The 25,771-nt window shown below is 23.6% G+C and overlaps 1 protein-coding gene across 3 annotated transcripts in view; it reads right to left on the bottom strand.

Annotated features, from left to right (window-relative positions):
* LOC126895281 (uncharacterized) overlaps positions 1-17,488 on the bottom strand; it is a 47,935-nt gene extending 30,447 nt beyond the window's left edge. For all 3 annotated transcript variants that reach the window (XM_050666980.1, XM_050666981.1, XM_050666979.1), the window contains exons 1-3: positions 17,361-17,488; positions 10,551-10,592; positions 7,124-7,183 (exon numbers count right to left, since the gene is read on the bottom strand). In XM_050666980.1, coding sequence (XP_050522937.1) covers positions 7,124-7,183; positions 10,551-10,592; positions 17,361-17,459 — 201 coding nt within the window. In that variant the 5' untranslated portion in view covers positions 17,460-17,488. The remainder of the gene's footprint in view (positions 1-7,123; positions 7,184-10,550; positions 10,593-17,360) is intronic.
* Positions 17,489-25,771: the final 8,283 nt, after the last annotated feature.

Raw genomic sequence — 25,771 nt, 5'->3', positions numbered from 1 at the left:
TATTATTAAAAACTTTATTTAAACTTAATTTTAACGAATCATTAGTTTTAATTACATCTAATTTTTACAACTTTTAAGCTGATAAAGTTGATCGAACTGATAAAACCAATGAAATGATTAAAATTACAATTTTTACAAAAATACACGTTTATTATAGGGAAATTCTATGTGCAGGGCTCAAATGCAATCTGACGCAAAATTTTTTTTTTTGTAATTGTAGCTTAAGAGTTCTTCTACAACATGCATGTATTGGTGTAATCGTAATATTGCGTAATTTTGAGTTAAACTCTTTAAAAAACAATGTAAAATAAGTATTTGCATTTTTTTGTGTGTAAAAAATTATTAAAATTAAAAAAAAAAAGAAATAAAAATTTTTTCTTAGTAAATTTGAAAGCCGATGACTTTTTAAACATTTTAAATTAAAAAAAAAAAAATTAAGGTTTTTAATTAAGCAGGAAAAAATGATTGAAGAAATAATAAAAATCCTAGAAAAAAAACAAAAAAATACAGTGTTATGATATTTAAATAGCACCCAACCATTACTATATCAATTTTTGGCCTTGAATTTTTGTACATGACCTTATAAGGATATAATAAAAAAAATTTGCTAAAAAAAAAATTTTTATTAGTTGATTTAAAAATGGTACTTTTGGCCGGCTAAATCAGCGTTTGGTCCCACTGTGTGGCAGTGCAACCGGTATTTTTGTTAGATACTTTAGTCTTACGAAACCATAGACTTAGCTATTAATAATACACTGGAAACCCGGTTTGAATCTATTATTGTTATCATTCATTTAGTGCGTAGTAAATTTTTATAGCTAATTTACCTGTCATAACTTGATCAATAAAATTTGGTTTATGCAACAGCAAATAAAAATAATGACTTCTGTGTTTAATACAGTAAAATGACAATAGAAATTTGGCCTAAAGTCACTTAACTTTAACAAGCTGTAACGGACGAACGGTTTATCGGATAAAAAAAATTATAAGAAGAAAGTTGTTTGTAATTTTTTTTCTATCATATTATAAAGTTAAAAATAAGGGTTCCATTATAATAAAATTATAAATAAGGGTTTTTATCTTTGAAGGGGCGAAAATAATAATGGTTTGACTGCATATTATTGTAGAGATTTTGAACATGATATTTTTTCATTGTAATCAAATTTTAAATTCTCAATATTTTCTGAGAAAATGAGTGTCTTACCAGATTTTGATCATCATATATATAAGAGGTGTAGTAAGACCAAAAAAGATATTTAGGGATGTTATTCAATGCGATATGAGGATGGCTGATGTGTTCGTAAATGTTATGGAAGTTCGTGTCAAATGGAAATTTAGGATAAGGATGACCGACCACAAGTACTTGGAATAAAGGCGAGGTAAAAGAAAAAGAAGATTAAAATTTTTTTTTTTAATTACTACTATAAGCATATTGAACAGATTGCCGCTTCTCGTGCAAGTGAAATTATTTTTATTTACTCTATAGTTTAATTAATCAAAATCAAAAAATTTATAAAATTGGGTTATTTATTTTATATATATAAAATAAAGTTTTTTTTAACGAGTAACCGTTATTTTGAAGTAAAATCAGTACTTCTTACATAACAATATGCTAAATGATATTAGAGAAAAACCAAATCGAAATTTATTTTCATAGTATAAATATTTTAATTAAAACCATTTGAAAATAGTTTATCTTAGCCTTATCTTTATTTTTGCTTAATTTTTAGTTATTTTAACAAAAAAAAAAAAACAATTTGTTTTGAAAAGTTAATCTAAAATGTCATGTAAAATCTTTATTCATTTAACTATTAAATTATCAATTTTAATAATAGATTATTATTATTTTATCAATTTTTTTTTGTGAAAACGTGATTTATTTGTTTTTATTTTTATTTATTTTTAAGATTATTATGAAAAAAATTAAGTTTTAATTTTTCTTAGACTTAACACTAATAATAAGACAATGAAACTTACACTAAATTTTTGATCACTGATTTCATCATCTGTATTTAGCTGTAAATAAATGTAATTAGTTATAGTGTTATTAAATGAGACATCCAAATACACACACATTTACATAAATATGTATAAATTTATATGTATTAGAATATGTTTATCTAACTCAGAAAATGATTATGATTAGAAAATTGAGTGGTTAGCCTTAAAAGAATAATCTAATACTTTGATTTGATTTTGTATTAAAAAATGTATGAATGTTTAAAAAATTAGTTACAATTAGTAGCATAGAATTCATTATGTTTAAATAAATTTTAAACAGTTTTTTCAAAACATGAAGACTATTTATTCGAACATTTTTATTGATACTCGTATTAAGAAATAAAAAAAGATTACATTTACTATTTCTTTTTTTATGGTATGTACTATGAAATATTACGTTATACTACTATTTAAATAAAAATTGAACTTTATTGAAATTATAGAATTTAAATTATTTTAAATGCTTATAAAATTAAGATACGCAAAGTTTCAAGTGAATCGGAAAAGATGACGTGTTTCACAAAAAACTATTAAACCTTAATAATAATATTGGAAAACCATATTTTTTTTAGTATAGCATATTAAATATTGGATTCAAAATAAATTTTTTAGGGAAAAATAAATAATTAATTCTAATGAAAAAAATCTTTATGATGGGTTTGCAATTTTTAGTATTTTTTGTAATTAATCATAACATCGTCTTTTAATTTTATACTAAACTGACAATTTATTACAAAATTTCCGAATAAAAAATATATAAAAGTTAATTTTAAATAAAAAAATACGTATTTAACTGACTTATAAAATATAAAATGATCTATTAAAGGAAATAAGTTGTCAATAAAAACTTTTGAACCAGTGCTTCGAATGACATACACGTTTATATATCTAGTTAGGTGGTAGTGTGAACTGCAAAATGACTTATGATAAAAATAGCAGCTTCAATCCCAGTCTGTTTTAAAATACTAATAACTTTCGATATAATAAGTTTATTGATTCAAAATTATGAATTGATATTATAAATTTACATAAGAAAATTTAATAATAAATATACATTGTTCTTATTTTAATAAAGACTTATTTATTTCAATTCTTTTAGACCCTCAATACATTATTTTGTTCTTATTATTAATTTATTTTTTTAATTTTCAGTCGTAGTTTTGAAGTTAGATAAGTGTTTCCTAAATATTAAATATGCTAAATGATATAAGCAACATAACTAAATTAAAAATTGTTTTCGTAGCATAAAAATTTGAATTAAAAAAAAATTTTAAGTTGAAATATAGATTTTTCTAAAAATTGTTTCTTTATACTCTCTTAGTACCACCTAATTAATACATTATTTTAAAGTTTTCATTTTTACAGTGAGTTATAGTTTTAAAATTTATACTTTTTTTTTATTACATTTTTTATAAATAATTCAATTTTAGTATATGTTCAATAGTGTTCGGCAACGCTCTGTGTGTACAATTTTAATGAGAACTGTTTCCCTAAAAAATTATACTAACTCAAAAAAAAAAATTATTTTTACTGGTTTTCAACCGTACAATTTTTTTTTATCCATTTTTATTTAATTATATAAAAATAAATATATTGATTATTATATAATCACTTTAATCTCTTCAGAGTGTTGAGCTTCAATATTCTGAAAAGCAAAATACATTTTGATGATCATTTTTATCGGTCAATAATGTACTGAAAAAAAGTTATATGATATTTAAAAATATTCATTTTTTATATCTTGAATTTAAAGATTGTTGCGTTATATGTTACTATGTTATATGAGGTAATTTGGAAAATGATAGAAACCTCTACGTGGCGCCTTTTGAAAAGACAAGATAAAATGGATACATTCAATAGAGATTTAATGACTTTCCGCAAAGGTTTTATCCTAATTTCATCGTCTAATTCTATCATAAACTGACATTATTGCAAATCCCCGGTATAAATAAGGGCCGGCTATAACTATGATCTCAATAAATATTGAGGGACTAGCAAGACAAAATGAGAAAATCATGGCTCACTTATGTAAAGAGTATAAATCTGACATATTGTGTATGCAAAAATCATACAATGATAGGTATCATGAATAACTAAGAAAAATTGTACGCCTAGTATCAGAAAGATTAGACAATAAACATAAAGCGCAGTGCTTGCAAGACTTAAAATAGCAATCAAATCTACATCATTCTCAAAAGTAAATAGCATTATAATAGTATGTATCAAGTTATAATATCAATATAAAAACCCTCAGGTTGGATATTTAATTTAAAAATATTGAAAAATTTTGATCCAGGTGCCATCAATATAGTAGTATGGAAATTTTATATCAGGAGCATGAATTGGGATTACATAGATACAAATGAAAACAAAGAAAGCGTAGGGAGATAACCTAGTGCTATTTATTTAACGCGTTCACATCAAAGCTACCTTTATCATTTCAAAGTGGAAGATGAAGTAGATAGTATAATCTAGACAATATCTCCATGTTTAACATGGGTCAATACAGTGTACTGAAACATATCGAAAAATTGTATCATTGACCAATTGTGATACCAAGTAACAGCGATTAAACCCTTTGAAGTACTTTTAAGAAGAAGATATATCCCCAAAAAAACTATTGCCATGAATTTAAGATTTTACTTAATAAGGAATTAAAGGGAATAAAACTGAAATTGAAAAATTATTTATGCTTTATAAATTTAGTAAAACAATTTTAAGACACTATATACATACAGAGCGCAAAAATAATTAAGTACCTGGTTTAAGTTTGCGTCACTACAGTGTTAAGAACCCCTGAATATTATTTTATAATTGTGTAGAGTATATAATTTATAATTTATTAATAAATAACGTGTATTGTATTATTAATTGTGTCAATCAAATTATATATTCTAAATTTTTATTGAAAAGTGAGTGTTTTCGTTTTATTATTAAGTTTAATTCCTTTTACCACGTGGGCCCGCACAACAACAGCAATATGTATGAATTCTAGATTTTCACAAAATAAACCATTGCTTTGGATGAGAAAGTGCTGTAAGATATTTAAATAGCAAAAATAGAAGAATGAAAAAATGTAATTGAAGGTAATTAATAGTTATTAAGCTGAATTACTCAGAAGAGTTAGTAGCAAAATGACAAAGAAACATGAATATATAAATGTGAAATCAAATGAAATAGTAGTCAGCCAGTTTAAATGGCTAGACAATGATTAAATGGGTGACAGTTAAAATAAAAAATTAAAAGAACATGAAATATATAAGTACAAAGATCCTTTTAGAATTGAAGAACTAGTAGAGACTATAAGTAAGTAAAGCCCAGAAAAGCAGCTAATGTCGACAAAAGTAATAGATAAGCTATCCCATTTATCTGTAAATAACACATATAATATAACTTTAGATTATGATATAGATTAATAAAATATTGCGATAAAAATCATCTCCAACAAAAAATTCTATTTCTTGTTAAATATTGTATTATAAGTCTCTCATTAATTATAATTAATAATAATAATCAATAATTATTGATTGAGTTTTTAAACTAAAATCTAACTTATACTTAATAGAAATTAACTGTAAATTATTTTACGTTATATCACATTAGTTTAAATTAAATTTATATTTTTAGTTCTAACACTATTAAGCTAAATAATTTTTTTATTAATCTATAGTTCTTACAATTAATGTAATTAAGCACTTTTTCTATATAAAAATACTTTCTATATATAAAAAAAAAATTACTTTTTCTTCAAGAAATGTGTTTCTAACTTTTTGAATATAATTCTAAACAAAAATATTTAATGAGCATTAGTATTAAAATATTTTTTTTATATTATATTTGCAACAAATATTGGTACTGAAAATATTATCTATATTTAAATACAGATTATTTAATGAATTAATTAAGAAACTGGAATATTACTATATATATATTGTTTATTTTTAGTAGAGATCTATAATACTTAGGAAAAAATTTTGATGTTTAAGAATTTGAAGTATCAATTTTTATTCTACGTTAGTATTAGAGACCATACGTTTTTATTGGTCACGCATTAATAATCATAAAATAATTTTATGTCTATTAAATTTAAAAAAAAAATTAGAATTGCTGTTTTAAAATTTGTTTTGATTCATCGATTTTTCAAAAAGTTATGTTGAAAAAGTAGTTATTTTGAATCCTCTGTGTACAGGTAAAGGGTCAGATTTTCAAAAAGTATATATGAAATAAAATAGACATATTTAAGAAATTTATAAAAAAAATTTGTTGGATTCAAACATCTGTCAAAAGTTCATTTTTGGGAAGATTTCTCCTATCTATCAAGAATGAGGAAAATTTGTTCAAAATTTTTTATAAGATATTTTTTGAATTTAGTACGATTTGTGATATTGTAATTTATTGTTGAAAAGAATCGGTCCAGTGAAAGCTGAGAGAAGTATACGATAGACACAAATCACACAATAGTAAAATTAACACATTTTCAATTTCATATTGAAGTTAAAATTAGAATTCTTGTGTATTTCAATATACATTTTTTAATTATATTAAATATTTAATATTTACTGGACGCTAAAAATATGTGATAATCGTGTATAGAAAATTAAATAAGTAAAATGATATAAAATTTTAGTAAAGTAAAAATTATAAAATTTGTAGACGATTGCAAAAAGCCCTTTAAATTCATTTGAAGTTATTAGTGACATCAGGAATAAAATTAACCATAACAATAAGTTAACCGTACATACTGTTACTCTCCATGCAAGTAAATTTTTATTTATTTGCTCATTAATTGTTTGAATAAACATTCCAATTTATAAAATTAAATTTGCCAATAAAAATATTGATTTCTCTTCAAATTGTTTATTTAGTCTATCTTGGGTCACTAATTCATGAAAAATCAACTTTAGACATTTTAAGCTTAAATGAAAAGTTGGATATCAAGAATTAATATTAAAAGTCATTTAAAATATTTATTCACTAAATTTTTAATAATGGATTACTAGTTTTTAATATTTCCTAATGAAAATGTGATTTATTCATATTTTAGAAGTAGTTTTAAAATGAATCGATAGGAGCTTTAGTATTTTCTTTGACTTGAAATTAATAATAAGAAAATAAAATTTACTTCAGAATTTAAATCAATGGTGTGTAAAGCTTTGTAGAAAAGTGAATCCTTATCTTTTGCCTGTAAAATAAATTGATTTATTATACATATTTTTATAAAGAGAAAATATTATTACAAAATACTGTTTGCTCTTTATAAATTTGCTTATTCAGAACAATCAGCACAATTTTGATTAAATAATAATGTATTAAATAATATGCGAATAAAAATATTTTTAAAATCATTTATGTTTCTATAAATAGCCTTTTAACAAATTTAAATATTTTGTAATTTAAAAATAATATAAACTAACGTAAGTTCGTTGAATTAGTCTTTTAATAAAAATATATTAGTTAACTAATATTATAAAATATTAAAATCATAATTTCTATAATATTATGAAGTTATTTAATTATTTTAATAATTATTATTTAATTTATTTTTGGAATCATTACTTTATTTTTAAGAGCACTATAAAATTTGTTAGTTCTTCTTTTATGAATGATAAACTCTATTACATCAGTCCTTTTTGCAGTTTCAAGATGTGGTAATTTAATTCTAGCTTTAAGCTTTGTACATTTACTACAAAAATCCACCTGTGGTTGCCCGAATCTCAAGTTGAAATTTTCTTTAAAATAGTTTAGATAATAGCTGTAGCTAGCTTTTATATTTGGGGATTAATTTTAAGTAAATCATACATTATTTTAGTATGTGACTCTGACTTTAAATACTTAACTGGATTTCCTAAATAATGATATTCTGAAATCAGGAACGATTCAGTATCATTTTCTATTTACAGTTTTGTAACAGCAGGCAATATTGGACAAGTTAATGGAAATAATTAACTCAAGTTAAGTTACGTTAAGTATGATTAATGTCGATAAATTAACAGTTAAAAGTTAATAATTATAGATTTAATTAGCTAAGTTAAAAGATAAGTTGAAATTTTTTTTAAACTTAACTAGCTTAAAAAAAGTTTATTTCATTTAAAATTAATTTTTTTGCTAAAATCTCTTAAAATTATTTTTTATTGTTCGGTGATGTAAAGGATATCGAAGAACAATTTTCAACTTTTAATGTTGAATCATCTTTTTTTCCTTACCTTAATCCCAACTACTTAGGGTCGGCCACCCTTATCCTAAATTTCTATTTGACACGATCACCCACATAATCTACGCTCATATCAGCCGTCCTCATATCGCATTCAATTACATCCTATCATATATTTTTTGATTTTCCTTTACGTCTTCTTCCTTCAACATTCATTTCTATAACTGTTCTTACAGCTTCTGATTTCTCTCTCCTCATAACATGACCAAACTATTTAAGTCTATTAGCTGTCATCTTATTCACGATTAACGCTACACTCCCTCTTATATTTTCATTCCTTATTCTGTCTCCTCTAGTCATTCCATTCATTCACTAAAGAATCCATATCACTGCTACACTTATTATCTACTCTATTTTCATGTCAGCCGCTCTACACTCTGGACCATACATTATCACCTGGTCTCATTACAGTCTTATAGAACTTATATTTCACACTTATTGGAATTCTCTTGTCGCATAACACACTAGATGATTCTTACCAATTCAACACACTTAAACCTGTGTCTTACATCCTCGTCAATACCGCTACTCTTTTGGACAACTAATCCTAAATACTTAGCTCTTTCCATCTTTCTAATCATATTCTTGATTATTGGCACTGCTCTTCTCATTTCACCTACCTCGTATTCTCTTTGTCAAACTCGTACACTATTTACTATGTCTTATTCCTAATTATTCTTAATCCCGAATCTTCAAGAGGTGATCCGACACCTATAACCTTTGATTTGTTTTTACCTTATTCTATCATATTAACACTATATCGTCAACGAACTATATGCACCGCGGAACCTCTCCTTGTATTTCTAGTAATTTCAATAGAAATTTAGTATAGAAAAAAAGTAAGGACTTGAAGTAGAACCCTGATGCACTCCTAATTTTATCCTAAAATCTTCTGTTACTCCTCCTAAGCTTTTGACCCTGGTATAAGAACATATCCTCTATTAAATTAATGTACCTATTCGGGACTCCCTTTCTCATTAATACCCACTTAAAAACTTCATAGTACTCTGTCATACGCTTTCTTCAAATTTATAAGTATCATATACAGCTTTTTCTTCTTTTCCCTAAACTTTCCTATTAGTTTGCCTCACACAATTAATGGCTCCATTGTAACTACCAGGTATAGATCCAAACTGGTTTTTAGATACCAATATCTCATTTCTTATCCTTTTATCTTTTCCCAAATTTTCATACTATGACTCATAAACTTCTGCCTTCATACGCATTATGTCTCTATAATTTCCACACTCCTGTTTGTCTCCTTTACCTTTAAATATCGACACCACAATATTATTCCTCCAATCTTTTGGAATTTTTCCTTTTAAAAGAGTTTATTAAAAAGGTTTTTCAACTACCTTATACTAACATGGCCTAATATTTTCTATACTTCTACTAGCACTTTATCTGGTTCTACTGCTTTATTCTTATTTATTGATGCCACAGTCTCCCATATCTCTTTCTCACTAATTAAATCTACCAGTCTTTAATTCAAGGAGATATCCTCTAATGTCTCTTTCGTAAACTCCTCATTCAGTATTTTTTTAGAATACTTAGTCCATCTTTTTTCATATCATCACTCGATAGCACCATATTATCAAAACATTTTATACACCTTACATAGCGATAATCTTTAGACCTTTTTCCTCTAACTTTTGCAAGTCCATAGAATTCTTTTTCGCCTTTCTTTGTTCCTAGCCTATCATACAACTCATCATACCTTTTAAAGTTAGGAAAAAAATATTAATGATAATACAAAATTTTTTATTCGTTTTGTACATTTATTTGTTGATTGCACTGTTTTATTTTTAAAACTAATTATAAAAAAAATCATTTAAAAATCATATATATTTTAAAAAAAAAAAATTATATTGTTTGTTATATAAATATATTATTTATGGGGTGGAATTTCCATTATTTTTTTAATAAAAACTACGTACGCAGTGAATGAAGGTATAATTTTTTTTTATAAAATATTGAATTTAGTTTAACTGTTAATTTAAATAATTTGAACCGACCAGTCTTTTAATACGTTCATTACATAGAGAATGGAATGATAAAAAAGAATTTCGACAAACTTCTAAACGTATATCTTCCAACAGTGCATTGAATTTAAAATTTGTATTCCTGACAAATTTCCAAGGCCATTTTTAACTACTGGTTGACACTCTCATTTTAATACTGTAAAAAAATATCCTGTTCGACCTTTGTGTCCATTTTTAAAAGACATTGTAAAATTCTTGTTGATTTTGTATAAAAATAGTATCACACTATTATAAACACCATATATTTGTTTTTTTTTTTTTGCAGTGTTATGTTAAAAATTTAATTTCGTACTTACTTTAGAATCACTTGCAGGAGTTATTCTTTTATTTTTTCTTTTCTGGAGAAATAAATACATAATTCAAACTATACATAAAAAGTTGTTAAAAAAATATTCCTGGGTATAGTATAGGAACATTATAATCAAGATAATACTGGAACACTTCTTTTGAAAATATTAGTTTATTTATTAAATTGGCAATAAAAAATAATTCAATATACACTATGTCCTTGTTGAACTAATATTGTAGAGTGATTCATAAGATTAGATGATTTAATTAATTTCTAATCCATTATTTTGGTTTTTATATTATTTACTCATAGTTAAAGGTTTAACAGAAAAAAATGGGTTTAGTCTATTTCTGTAAATTTTTCAGGAGATCAAAAATATAATTATAAATTCTTATATTTTTAATGATAAAACAAAAAAGACACTTAAATATTAGAAATATAAATACATTTTTTATTGATTAAAATTCATTACTCGACCATTGACAACCCCCCAACCTAACCATTGAAAATTCGATTTTCAAAATTGAAAAAAATAGATTTTTAGAATTTTTCCCTGTACTCTTCAATTAATATTCATGTAAATTATAGTTTTTAAACTTTAACTATTTTCTTTAAATAAAATTTTTAGATACATTGTGTAATGTGTACAATAACCTTTCGATAAGAGCTCTCCCCTTAAAGAATCATATCAATGCCTAAATAATATTTTCAAAACTGATTTTCATCCAATTTAATACTTCTATTATTTTTTATAGTGATATTTTTTTTCGACCATTTTTGAATATTTTGTTTAAAACAATTAACAGCACTATTAGAAATTGTATTATGTTATTAAAAGACAATTGTACTTTTTTATAAAATATTTATTGCTAAAAAATACTATTTTTAAAAAAAATTATTTCATTGTAAGGTTCATAATTTCAACCCATTTAGTTATTTGAGCTAGTATGTAAATTTAGTTTTAAAATATAAATATTTTATTTTAAATAGCCTACATGATTCTTTACAAAATAAGACTTCTCCCTTGCTTTAACATTTCTATAGATAATAAAATAACTATATATAAACAGCTTATACGTCCATCAATAGCTTATAGTAATTAGCTCTGATGATTGACTTAAAATCGACCTTAAACACTTTTGATCCTTTGTAATAGCGTTTAATGTAATAGTATACTTTTGATTGTATTGTAAACTTCTTATTGATTTATTAATGATAGAACATTTTGCCATAATACTAGTTTATTATGAAATGTATAATACTCATTTTCAATTAGATAACAATGTCTCTATATGCTATTTACCTTTTATCACAAGTAGTTTATTAAAATAAAAATATGTTTTCCCCAAATACCACTCACTTAATTTCAGATGACTACATATTAGGTATTATCGAGGTGTGTTGTTTGTGTTATTTCATCAAACAACAAAAAAAAATGTCTTTAAGTTTTATAAAAAATGAAAGGGGCAATGATATTAAGTATATAAAGATAAAATGTTTCTTTATCGTTTTAAAAGTGAAATCTGCGAAAAAAACTGTACAAATTTTTTAAACAATGTAAAGCTCTAATATAAATAAATACCTATTTTAAGTAATCCTAGTCAAATTTCACAATATCATTTATCCAATACATTCTAATAATTAAAAATGTTTAAGGGCATTTCAAAAATTAAATAAATAAATAATTCAATTATGTACTGGATTCGGAACACTAGTAAACGGAAAAAATATAAGGTTACTAAGATATAATCACTTTTTCTTCTTTTTCCTCACCTTAAACCCAACTACTTAGGGTCGGCCACCCTTATCCTAAACTTCCAATTGACATGATTACCAAAAATCATCTACGCTTACATCAGCCATCCTCATAACGTATTCAATAATATCTCTTCATCTCTTTTTTGGTCTTCCTCTACCTCTTCTTCCTTCAACATTTACGTTCATAACTGCTCTTACAGCTTCCAATTCCTCTTTCCTCATAACATAACCGATCATCTATGTCTATTTTTTCTTATCTTATCTGCGATTGACGCTACATCTATACTCCTTATACGTTCGTTCCTTATCCTATCTTCTCATGTCACTCAACTCATCCATCTAAGCATTCTCATTTCTGCTACACTCATTTTCTACTCTACTTTCTTGTTAACTACCTAACACCCTGAATGATACATCATAGCTCGTCTCTAAGATATAATCACTAATATATATTAATCGTATAGCACACGAAAATTTGGAGATTATATTTCAGGAATATACCATAATTTAAAAATAATACTACAACATTTTATAATAATATTATGATAGAAAGAAGAAGAATTTGACACAATTGTTTTCCTATAACTCATTTGGCATAAAAGCGTTACTTTTACTTTACTTTAAATAATAATAAAAAAAAAGGTTTATAATACCAAAATATATAGAAAAAAACGTAAAGAAATGGATTTTTTGTATTTCATGTTCCCTAAAGGTAGTAATTAATTACAGAAATTTCCATTGTCCATAATCTTTGTTACTATTGCACTAATAAGTACTTTTGATAAATAAATAAAAACAAGCAACATTGACGACAATGCATTAATTAAGGAATGGGAATATACAGGGTGTTTAGTAAGAAACGAAACGGGTTTTTATTTTTCTCATTGTTTGTATTAATTGACCTGTTTCCTTACTTACTGAATACTCTGTATATTTATCCAAAAAACATTAGCATTAGGATAAGTCTCTGTCACAAAGTGAAATATTGATATTTACTGTCATATAAAAATGTTTATTTGTATTTATATATGTATTGTAAGTATCTTTTTTAATTTTTATATTTTAAACCCTCGAATTATATGCCTCAATAGGAGAGATTTTATGATATTTATCTTAATCTTCTATTTTAATGAATCGACCTACTCTGTCTTATTTTTTATTTGCTACAATTGTTTGACTACTACAATAATAGTTGTCAATAATATGGATGAGCTTCATATAAAATCAAAGGTGGATTATAACATTAAACTAATGAAAGACGAAGAATAAAATTAGTTTTTACTACAAGTAAAAAACAAATTATTTATAATTTTAATATGTGATAAATATTATTTAGTTTGTACAAACCGTACAAAACTATCGGAAGAAGTACCCTAATGTTAATTGTAGCAAGCTGAGTAAACCGTTTTAATTTCATTTAATTTGTTGACTGTATTATAACAAAAAATGAATTTCTAATAATAATTTTATAAAAGACTAATATTTTGATATAGGAAAAAAATGTATGTGATATTTAAGTGTGAAAATTGATTTTATGATTATTGTTCTTTTCGTGCTATTATATGAACAAATAGTGATTTTTTAAAAATTTAAATACTTTAAATATTTTTAAACAAATTTATATTGTATTATTTATATAATTAAAGTGTTAAAGGGGAAAAAATGTTCCCTTTTGTATTAATTTTCACGCAATCGGCAAAAGTAAGTAAATAGTTATTTTAAATAAGAATTTCATGATTATTTGCATACATAAAAAAGACCCAGCACAGTGTGGTGGCGGCACAGTGGGGTCGTAGCATAGTTGGATCCAGTATAGATGATATCTGACAGTGATTAAAATCACTATCATAAAAAACGCTTCGATGCGAAGTCTGTAGATAGTATTCAATTAAAAAAAAAAAATTGTCAAAAAAGTAGGTCAAGTGAAAGCTGAGAAAATAAATGATAGCTACAAAAAAAAAACCACAAAGTAAAATAATATTAATATGAATTTCTTCTCATGAGAGAAGACTACAGTAATGGTATTTATTGAAATTATTAAATCTAAATGAGATAAAAATCAAGTGAGTTATACATTTTTTTCTAACTCAAAAAGAATTAAGAAAAAATTCAGTGCCACAGGCGTGAAAGACCCAAGTGATACCGTTTCAAAAACCGTACGTCGCATTCGTCACTTAATAAAAATGGAAATTTAGTTAGTTCTAATTTTAAAGTTATTTTTCTCGACTTCAAAGAAACAAAAAAACTTAAGTATGTTTAACTTTTTATACTATGTCAATTAGATTGATATAATATTTATGAAAATCAGTGTAATCCCCTTATAATAAAATAAAATAAAAAACCAAGGATTTTAACACAAAAATAGCATATTTTTGAATACAGTTATTATATACAGCTATTATCACCATGAACACAAAATAAAGTTCAAATTTTTTTTTTTTAATATTAAAGTATATTACATAAGCTTTAATTTAAGATATATATAAAAGTGTCAGTATTTCCGAAACACTTTCAAAAATTAAGTTGAAAAGGTTCTACTTTTTATATGTATTTTTATGTTTCGAACCCCCCCCCCTGTATAAAGGGAAATGGTTCGATTTAAAAAAAAAGTATGTCGAATGAAAGAAGTATATAAATATTATTTCTTATAAAAAAATTGTATTAATCCATACATTTTTCAAAAAGTTATAACATTTTAAAGTTAAAAATGTAAAATAAAAAATCAAGAATTTTAACAAATAATTAACATACGGTAGCCATTTTCACCGACAAGACAAAGTAAAGTCCGAAAATTTTCAATATATATTTACACTTTATATCCTGTGGATGGATGGTACTACATTAGCAAAAATTTAGTGACAAACGAAGATGAAAATGAAGAATGCATATACTTGATTAATTATAATGAACATTATAATGTCGTTATAGAAGTGGTAAGAAAATTTATCATTAGTATAATTTGTAAGACTTAATGAATAACAATGTAAAATTACGAAGAATTAAATAAGAACTTATCAATGACTTTAACGCGGGGGGTTAAAATTATTGTATCAACCAAATAAAATAATACCAATTTTTTTTTTTTTGCATAATAAAGTATATTACATTAACTTTAATATAAGATATATATAAAAGTGACAGTATTTCCGGAACACTTTCAAAAGTTAATTTTTTATGAAAAAGTTGTCATTTTGAATCGACCCTCGTGGGCTGGTAAAGGGTTAGATTTATAAAAAATATATACCAAATGATATATAAAGACATCAAGCATCTATAAAAAAAAATTTTATTGATTTGTTCATTTTTGAAAAAGTTATGGCAGTTTTAAGTAAAAAAAATTGAAAAAATTTCGAAAATTAGCGATTTTTAAATTTGTAATTTTTTTGGAGATTTCTCCAATTTATGAGGAACGAGGGAAATTTTTTCAATTTTTAATGGTAAAGTCTTTGACTAGATACGATTTGTGATCTTTTGACGTATTATTGAAAGAAATCGGTTTAGTGAGAGCTAAGAAAAAGTGGTAACAGACAAAAAAAAAACACATTATAGTAAAATTAATACCTTCTTAGCTTCGCATCGAAGCTAATATACAGAATGTTTAAAAAGTAAGCAATCAGGTTAATTGTTACAAACAATAAGAACAATAGAAACCCATTTCGTTTCTTATTGAACACTCTAAATATGATAAAATGTACATTATTTTAAAAATAAAACTTCTTTAGTTAATATATTTATTAGGCCACTAATAATTTTTGATAAAAAAATTATACTGTCATTATTAAGTTGCTTAAGTTACTAAGACCAAATATTTTGTTAACACAATGACACCTATAGTAATGGTGTACTGAGAATATTCATCAAAGATAAAATGTACTGTTCTATAGCGATTCTTCGTAATGATTTCAAATTTGGAATTATATATTTTTATATTTCCTATAGTTTTTGAGATAATTACCAATAAATAAAAACGAGTGTTTACATATAAAAAAATAATTAAAAACGAATTTTTTTTCAAATTATTATTGAATTTGATTATTAATATGATAACAATAATTCATACAAAATTTCTATCCCAAATGTGATATTCAACCTACTATTTCGGTAATTTAAAGTTGATTTTTCCTTAAGTTTATAAAACAAACAAACATGTAGGGTCGCGGCATAGTTTGGATGCGTACTAGTTAGAACACGTGTATATAATATCTGACAGTGATATTAATCATTATAATAAAAAACGTTTCAATTCAAATATGTAAACAGTTATAATTATTAGAAGGGTTGGTTAAATTATTCCAAAAGAAACATCAACTTCTACTTCAATAATTATATCCTAATTGTAAATTTTATGATTTATAAGAATAAAACACAAATTTAGTATGAAATTGATATTCAATAATTTGGTGTTATAATTTTTATGAATAAATTATTGTAAAAAAAGAAAGCAAAGATCGATTTTACTGACTCTCATTAGTTAATCATAATTTAGTGTACATTGTAAATACTTATTTATTTCATTTTTTATTTTGTAAAAAAATTATCATCATTTTTTAATTTAATGATTTGAGCCACACCACGTTCATATTTTTTTTGTAATAAAAATATTTTTTTTACCTATGCTATAGCTTTATAATTTAAAGAAAAAATTTTTTATAGATTAAAAAATTAAATTTTTATTTGAATTTAAAATTTAGTACATTAGATCTAAACAAAATTTTAACTCTGAGCACAAAATCTTGTTTATATTATTTTTGATATTTTATTTATAAAAAACATATTTATTTTATGTTATATGTAGAGTAAAACTCTGATATTTATTTTATTTTCACATTTTGGCCAGAAAAATGAAGACCCTCCACTGCTTGAAAAGTAATTTGTGACCCAACACAAAACATACCACAATTTTAAAGAATTCTTTACAGTAAATTTTAAAAATATGTTTATATCAATTTTTTCTATATAAAGTGTAAAAAATTATAATAAATTTTTATTTAATTATATATGTCACAAATAAATAAAACAATGATAAAATTAATTATTAAATCGTTTTATATTTTCTTACCGAAGATGAGCTGCCAAAATTAATACAACATCCAGAAATTACATCAGTCAATATAATACAACATAATGCAACAAACGTGTAATACTTTAATAGCAACATTGTTTACATTTATTAGAAAAAATAGTTAAACTACGTAGATTGATCTTAGGTTTATATACTTCTGAAATGTACTTAAAATAATTTTTAAATAATTAAAACTGTTTTTTTATTTACTTTATTTATGAAATGTGTAATAATAGACTAATATTTCGAGGTTGTAATTTCTATAATAATAATAATGGACTTTTATAATGTTACAGACGATTTATTCATGCTATTAACAATCTTAATTAAGATATATAATAATAATATAAAAACTTATATAAAGAGTAGTCCCAAATGTTTTGACAAATCCAATAACAGCGATTACTTTCCTGTATTTTTTAGCCTTGATGCAAAACCGAGAATGTATTAATTTTCTAAGACAAATTTTTTATTTGTGTCTGTACATTAAATAAATTTTTGAAAATTCTTAGCTCTCATTTAACCAATTTTGTTGATTTATGTGTCAAAAAATCTATATTTAATATAGTTGAAATTATCAGAGCCAAAAATTTGAAAAAACCCTTAATATTAAGTTTAAATAAAAAAATATATCAAAATTATGGTACCGTAAAATATGTCGTTTTCAATGTTTATTTTGCATTTAAAATTGCTATACATTATTTTTAATTATATTAAATTTCATCAGTATATACTGATGAAATTTAAATTGAATTTACAAGTGACAATAAGTTTTCTATTTAAATATTTTATATGAAAATTTAATTAATGACCTTAGTACAGCATACGTTTGAAAGATCACGCATGCATGTAATTTTTTTTTTTTGACTTAAGTTTTAAAAATATTTTCAAACGTCTGATAATTTTTATCTTAAATCAAATTATAGTTTTTAAAGTGTATAACAATTTTAAAATATTGTAAGCAATTGTATAACTAATGTACAAATTATTGTGAAATTAATCAGATTCGCATTGAAAAGTTTTTGATAATAGTGAATTACTGTCAGATATCATTTATGCTTATCCCAGATATGCCGTGTCGTCATTGTGCTTGATTTATTTATTACGATGTTTATATTTTAGTAATATAATAATTATAATAAAATATATGAAACTAATAAATTTATGAAAAAAAAAGTATAAAAATTATAACAAATTATTTTATAAGTTTAAAGATTACTATTTTGTACAGAAAAATGTCTTAGTTCTTGTGTTGTAATTTAATCTCTAGAGAATTCTACAGTTTATGAAAGTTTTAGTTTTGCGTTTATTTTACATAGAATAGAAGACAATGTAATCTGTTCAATCTATATATTAATTATAGGAACAATGCCATGGAAATTATTGTCCTTTATATGAGAACCTAGTTGAAGTGTAAAACGCATATAATAATATTATTATTATCCTATTATAGGCAATTTAATGTTTTTTTTTAATTCGCTAAAAATTCGCTAATGGGTCAATAGCTAAAGTTAATTTGTAATTTTTATTTTATTAATTAAATTGATATTATATCATTGAACAAAAAAAGGAATTAAGTTAACGTAAAATTTAAATATCTCTGTTAAGCTAAACATTTTATTCAATATACATTTGTACTTATTATATAGTTTATGTTTAGCTTTGTTATTATTTAATTAGTAATAATATCTTTTTGGATATATAATACGATGAATCAAGTTTATATCAATCATTTTTATACATGATATAATAACAATGTAAAAATTTGGTTAACGATCCGTATTTTTTATATTATGTGGTAGTAAAATATAGCAATTGTCTTAAAATGAAAAAGTTTATAATTTATAAAGGTTAAAGTTAAAAATTAATTAAGTTTGATTAATCAAGAAATATATGTAACAAAAAATCACCAATAACTTTTTTTTAATATTGTATTTATTTTGCGAGTATTTGAATGGTTTATGTTAATAGATGAGGAACTCAACCGCGACGGCGAGATTTTGATCTCGCGCTTTTTTTTTTTTGTTGAAGAGCTTCAAAATTCTTAAGATCATTATTTTATACGTGTAAAAGAATCATGATTTTATAATACGATATGTAGAGTGATCAGTAAGTAAGGAAACGTATATCTATTGTTCTCATTGTTTGTAACAATTCCTTACTTACTAAACACCTGTATGACATTCGTATTTAATTGTAAATTTTAACTTTTAAAATCTGATCATTAGAATTGGTGTTAATTCTTTAAAAAATATTAGTTCTAATATAACATTTTAATTAAAATCAATTTTTTTAATTATATATCTTTAAAACAAAAATTATCAAAATGTAATTTATAATTTATTTTTATTTATAAGTAACTCGTGTAAAATTTATCTCGGAGATTTTTATTATTTTAATATTTTTCTTGAGCTAATAGAATTATTTTATTTATTTATTTATACATATATTCAGAATAAGACATTTATTTAACACATTGAGGATGGAGAATCGATAATCACGTGTTAAATCACGTGTAAAATTACGTGTTCAACCTCGTGTTAAATCACGTGTATACCATTTGTGTAGACTGTCCCTGAGACCTTTTGTCATATTTTTTTTACGAAACATGATTTAAAATTATAACAAATGTTTATTAATATAAATAACTTTAAAAATCTATTCAAAATGTTTTATTAAAAATAATAACTTACAATTTAATACATTTATCATTCTATAATTTTATTTTTTTTAAACATATATTTATTAAAAACAAGTTATTTTTATAAAAATGTAAAATATTCTTAAATTTAAGATTAAACTTTTAATCTTAAAATTTTTTTTAAATATAAATAAAAAAATAAGTTATTGGTATTAGTATAATTTATATAACTTTTTCCTTAACTGAACATGATAATAGTATCACGTGAATTGAATAATGGCAAATACCCTTTAATTCATTAATTTCTAAGAGATATATAATAAAAAAGTCAAGTACAATAGTGATCCAGTAATGTGGAGTTAATACACTTTTAAATTTGTATTTTGACCAAAAATTGTACGATTTTTAATTGATTCATTAATTATAAGTTTTTGAATAGTTTTTTTTTTATCTTAAAAGGCATTGTATTAGTTTTAATTTGATGTAAATTTTAAAATGATCGATTTTTTGGAATATTCCTGAAAATGGAAAAAAAAATTTATACGATTTTTATGGTTCTGCATTAAATTGGTAAATGATTAGATTTAAAAAAAAAACTACGACACCGGTAAGATAAATATTTTATGTACTCAAAATATTCTCCAGTAATATGTTCATTTTTAAAAATGTTATTTTAAAATAAATAAAGTGAAAACTAAAAATATCAATATTAACAATTGTAATTTTTTAAGACATTCTTTTCGTTGTGGCGAATGAGAGGAATTTTAAAAATAATAGCATTAATAACTTCAATTAGATACGTTTTGTGATCTTTGACATATCATCAGTAAAATCCATCTAATAGAAGTAGAGTAATAGAGTCCAGTGACATAAAAAATAAAACAGAACAAATAAAATCAATAGCTTCCCAGATACATATCGAAGCTAAAATTATTAATATGATACACATGAAATTGGTTCCTTTATATTTGTTTAAATATGAATAAATCATTATAATTTGATATTCGGAATAATATCAAACAAGTTAATTTTGAATAATACTATTATAAAATGAAAATTATTTTTATATATACGTATGTAATGAGTCTAAAAGTGAATTTTGTTATTGTAGTTTATACTCTTTGTAAATTTAAACTAATATTGAAATACTATAAGTGTTATATAATTTTAGATATGAATATTAGTTACAACTATTTTTTTCATTATATATCTTGATTTTGTATATCTATGAAGTATTGTAATTTTTTAAAGGTTGTAATAAATGAAGACGTTTTACGATGAAGGAAGAATGATTGCTCCCCAACATTTTTTCCAACAAAAAAATATATAATAAGTGTATTTATTACAATCGTAAATTAAAAAAAGAAGAGGTATAATAATATATATACTTCACATTTGCTCATTTGCATCTAAATCACAGCTAAACTGATTTTTTTTATTAAAAGAGTCATAAACGTTTTGTTTAACACAGCTATAATTTATTCTCAATTTGCTTGTGCATCATTATGTTTTAAGGTTATAAATCAAAAATTGCGTAAATTGTCTTAATAACAATTGTTAAAATGGATTTTTACAGCTAATACTATTAGCTTTATTGTATAATATTATTAGTTATATTATAATTATTAGTACAATTTATTTATAATCTTTTCAGAAAAGTTACATCAATGAATAAAAAAACATTTTTTTTAGCCTTTGGAACCGAAACACTCTTAAATTTAAAATAATAATTGCGCCAATTATTTACAGATTATTCCCTATAAATTATTAAAATAATTTATTAATTTGAATTTATTAATTAAAAAATTATTGAAATAAGTTGAATATCTGGAATATTCTATTTATTTATAATAAGATATTTTTTCAATCATTAGTTTATGAATTAGTTAAAAATTAAGTACTTCTCGTGTAAAAATATAATAATAAACTGTTTTATAGTTGGTAATTATCATATAGTAATAATCATATTTACTTTTAAAAAATAAATAAATTGATTGATAATATTTATTAAAATAACTATTAAAATTATTAATATTTAACTAAACAACTAATTAAAAATAATTATATAGTATAAAATATTTTATTTTTTATAATAGACTGGAATCTAATGTTTTTTTAAAAAGAAACATATCCCAAAGATATAACGAGAAAACGCTCTAGAAATCCAGATGAATAAATAAATCAAAAAAATAAAAAAACAATTAAATTATGGCTTAGAACATACAAGTAAAAAAAAAACCCAACACAGTGATGACGTAGCATAGTTGAATCAAGTAAAATGATATCTGACAGTGATTAAGATCATTATCACAAAAAACGCTTTTATGCAAATCTTTAGATAGTGTTTAATTATAAAAAATTGGTGGATTATTCCAAAAGCTACATGATTTGCTAGTTCCTTATTACTATCCTGATTAAAATAAAATATGTCGAATGAAAGAGGGATATAAATATTATTTCTCATAAAAAAATTGTGTTGATCCATATACTTTTCAATAAGTTGAAGCATTATAAAGTTAAAAATGTAAATTATAAAATCGAGAATTTTCGCACAAAAAAATATTTGGTAGCCATTTTCATTATGAAGACAAAATAAAGTCCAAAATTTTTTTTTCCATAATAAAGTATATTACATTAGCTTTAATTTAAGATACATATAAAAGTGTCAGTATTTCCGGAACACTTTCAAAATTTAAGTTAAAAAAGTAATTTTTTTGTAAAAAAAGTTGTCATTTTAAATCCCCTTCTGTGAGCAGATAAAAGATCATATTTACAAAAAAAATATACGAAATAATAGGTAAAGACATCAAGCATCTATAAAAAAAAATTATATTGATATGTTCATTTTTGAAAAAGTTATAGCATTATAAAGTTAAAAATATGAAAAAGAATTTTTTTTACAAAAATTGTACTTTTTATTAACTTTGATGGCTGTTTTCACCATAAATCATAATTTCAATAATTTGGATTTTTCTACCTATAATTCAACAAAGTGAATTCAATGAGAACTGAGAAATTTTTAAAAGTACAGACACAACAAAACATTTATCTTGGTTAAACCACTACTTTCTCAGTTTCAAATCAAAGCTAATTAATACAGGAAAATGGTCATTGGAAATAAGTTATTGGGTTCGTCAAAACATGTCGGACTACCCTCTATAGTTAGAGCTTCAATGCGAAGCTGAGAAGGTATTGGTTTTACTAAGATGTGTTTATTTTTTTTTTGTGTCTGTTACCACTTTTTCTCAGCTCTCACCTAACCGATTTCTTTCAACGATACGTCAAAAGATCACAAATCGTATCTAGTCGAAGACATTACCCTCAAAAATTGAAAAAAATTCCCTCATTCCCCGTAAATGGGGGAAACATCCGAAAAAATTACAAATTTAAAAATAGCTAATTTTCGAAATTTTTTTTACTAAAAACTGCCGTAACTTTTTTAAAAATAAACATATCAATATAATTCTTTTTTTTATAGATGCATGATGTCATTACCTATCATTTGGTAAATTTTTTTTTTTATATCTGACACTTAACCTGCCCATAGGGGAGGATTTAAAATGACAACTTTTTTACAAAAAATTAATTTTTTCAACTTAACTTTTGAAAATGTTCCGGAAGGTCTGAAAATTTTGTATATATCTTAAATTAAAGCTAATGTAATATGCTTTATTATGAAAAAAAAAAAATTTCGGACTTTATCTTATCTTCACGGTGAAAATGGCTACCGAATGCTATTTTTGTGTGAAAATTTTCGATTTTGTATTTTCCATTTTTAACTTTATTATGCTATAACTTTTTGACAAATGTATGGACCAGTACAATTTTTTCACGGGAAGTAGTATTTATATACATCTTTCATTGGATATACTTTTTTTTTAAATCAGACTATTTCCCTATATATGGGGGGGGCTTCAATATAAAAAATGCATATAGAAAGTAGAACTTTTTCAACTTAACTTTTGAAAGTGTTCCGGAAGGTCTGACACTTTTATATATATCTTAAATTAAAGCTAATGTAATATACTTTATATTGGTAAAAAATAATTTTGGACTTAATTTTATCTTCATGGTAAAAACAGACATCTAAGTGGATAAAAAAAATACGATTTTTGTAAAAAAATTCTTTTTTATATTTTTAACTTTATAATGCTATAACTTTTTGAAAGATGTATGGATCAATATAATTCTTTTTTTTGTAGATGCATGATGTCTTTACCTATCATTTGGTATATTTTTTTTNGTATGATGTTTTTAACTATCATTTGGTATAATTTTTTTATAAATCTGACGTTTTACCTGCCCAAACGAGGGGATTCAAAATGACAACTTTTTCAGAAAAAATTTACTTTTTCAACTTAAATTTTGAAAGTGTTCCGGAAAGTCTGACACTTTTCTATATATATTAAATTAAAGCTAATGTAATCTACTTTATTATGTAAAAAAAAAATTTCGGACTTTATTTTGTCTTCACGGTGAAAATGGCTACCAAATGCTATTATTGTGTGAAAATTCTCAATTTTATTTTTTACATTTTTAACTTTATAATGCTATAACTTATTGAAAAGTGTATTGATCAATATAATTTTTTTATGGGAAATACTATTTTTTAATAATCCCTTTTTCATTCGACATACTTTATCTTAATCAGGATATTAATAAGGAACTAGCAGTTTATGAAGCTTTTGGAATAATCCACCATTTTTTTAAAATTAAACACTATCTAAAGATTTGCATCAAAGCGTTTATTTTTTATAGTGATTTTAATCACTGTCAGATATCATTATACTTGATCCAACTATGCCACGTCACCACTGTGCCGCGACCCCCCTGTGCTGGGTTTTTTTACATTTTTAACTTTATAATACTATGACTTATTGAAAAGTTTATGGATCAATATAATTTTTTTATGAGAAATAACATTTTTTAATAATCCCTTTTTCATTCGACATAATTTATCTTAACTAGGATATTAATAATGAATTAGCAGATCATGTAGCTTTTGGAATAATCCACCAATTTTTTCAAATTAAACACTATCTAAAGATTTGCATCAAAGCGTTTATTTTTTATAGTGATTTTAATTACTGTCAGATATCATTATACTTGATCCAACTATGCCACGTCACCACTGTGCCACGACTCCCCTATGCTGGGTTTTTATAAATATATTTATAAATTTTAATTAAGGTTAGAGGGTTGTCCTGAAATTTTTGAGGTTGTCGTAGTCAATAAACCAAATTACACACGGATATAAATGTATTTTATATTCTTGCGTTTATCAAAAGTATTTTAATAAGTGAGATATCTTAAGATTATTGTAGTGGAAATAGCAGAAAATTATATTTTTTGATCTTGTTCAAAGAATTGGTTTAAGATTTTGTATTTGTAATCAAATACATACTGCACCGAGTTGCTGAAATGTTGAAGTTAAAATGTTTTTTTTTAGTATTTTAAAAATAATACAATTAAAATAAAGTAAATAAGAATTTATTTATAAAGGAATAGCATAAAACGGATTCTAGTTAAAAAAAATAACAGGAACGAATTAATTTTTTTATTAATGTATAGGGACTAAACAAATTAACTTTTTTAAAGGAATTTTCCGAATACTGTTAATTTTATTTTTAGAAAAATATTAAAACAAATTTAAATAGTTAGTAACTATAAATCGATAATTTATTACATATAAATGCACATTGTTATAACAAAAGAGAAGAAAAAAAATTGTTAAAAGGATGGTTAATAACATCATAACATAATAGTT

This window comes from Daktulosphaira vitifoliae, unplaced genomic scaffold, assembly GCF_025091365.1.
Source record: "Daktulosphaira vitifoliae isolate Bord-2020 unplaced genomic scaffold, ASM2509136v1 Scaffold_1, whole genome shotgun sequence".
NCBI classification, from domain to species: domain Eukaryota; kingdom Metazoa; phylum Arthropoda; class Insecta; order Hemiptera; family Phylloxeridae; genus Daktulosphaira; species Daktulosphaira vitifoliae.
Note: the sequence above shows the minus strand (reverse complement) of the source record. Positions and strands in the feature narration are given on the sequence as shown.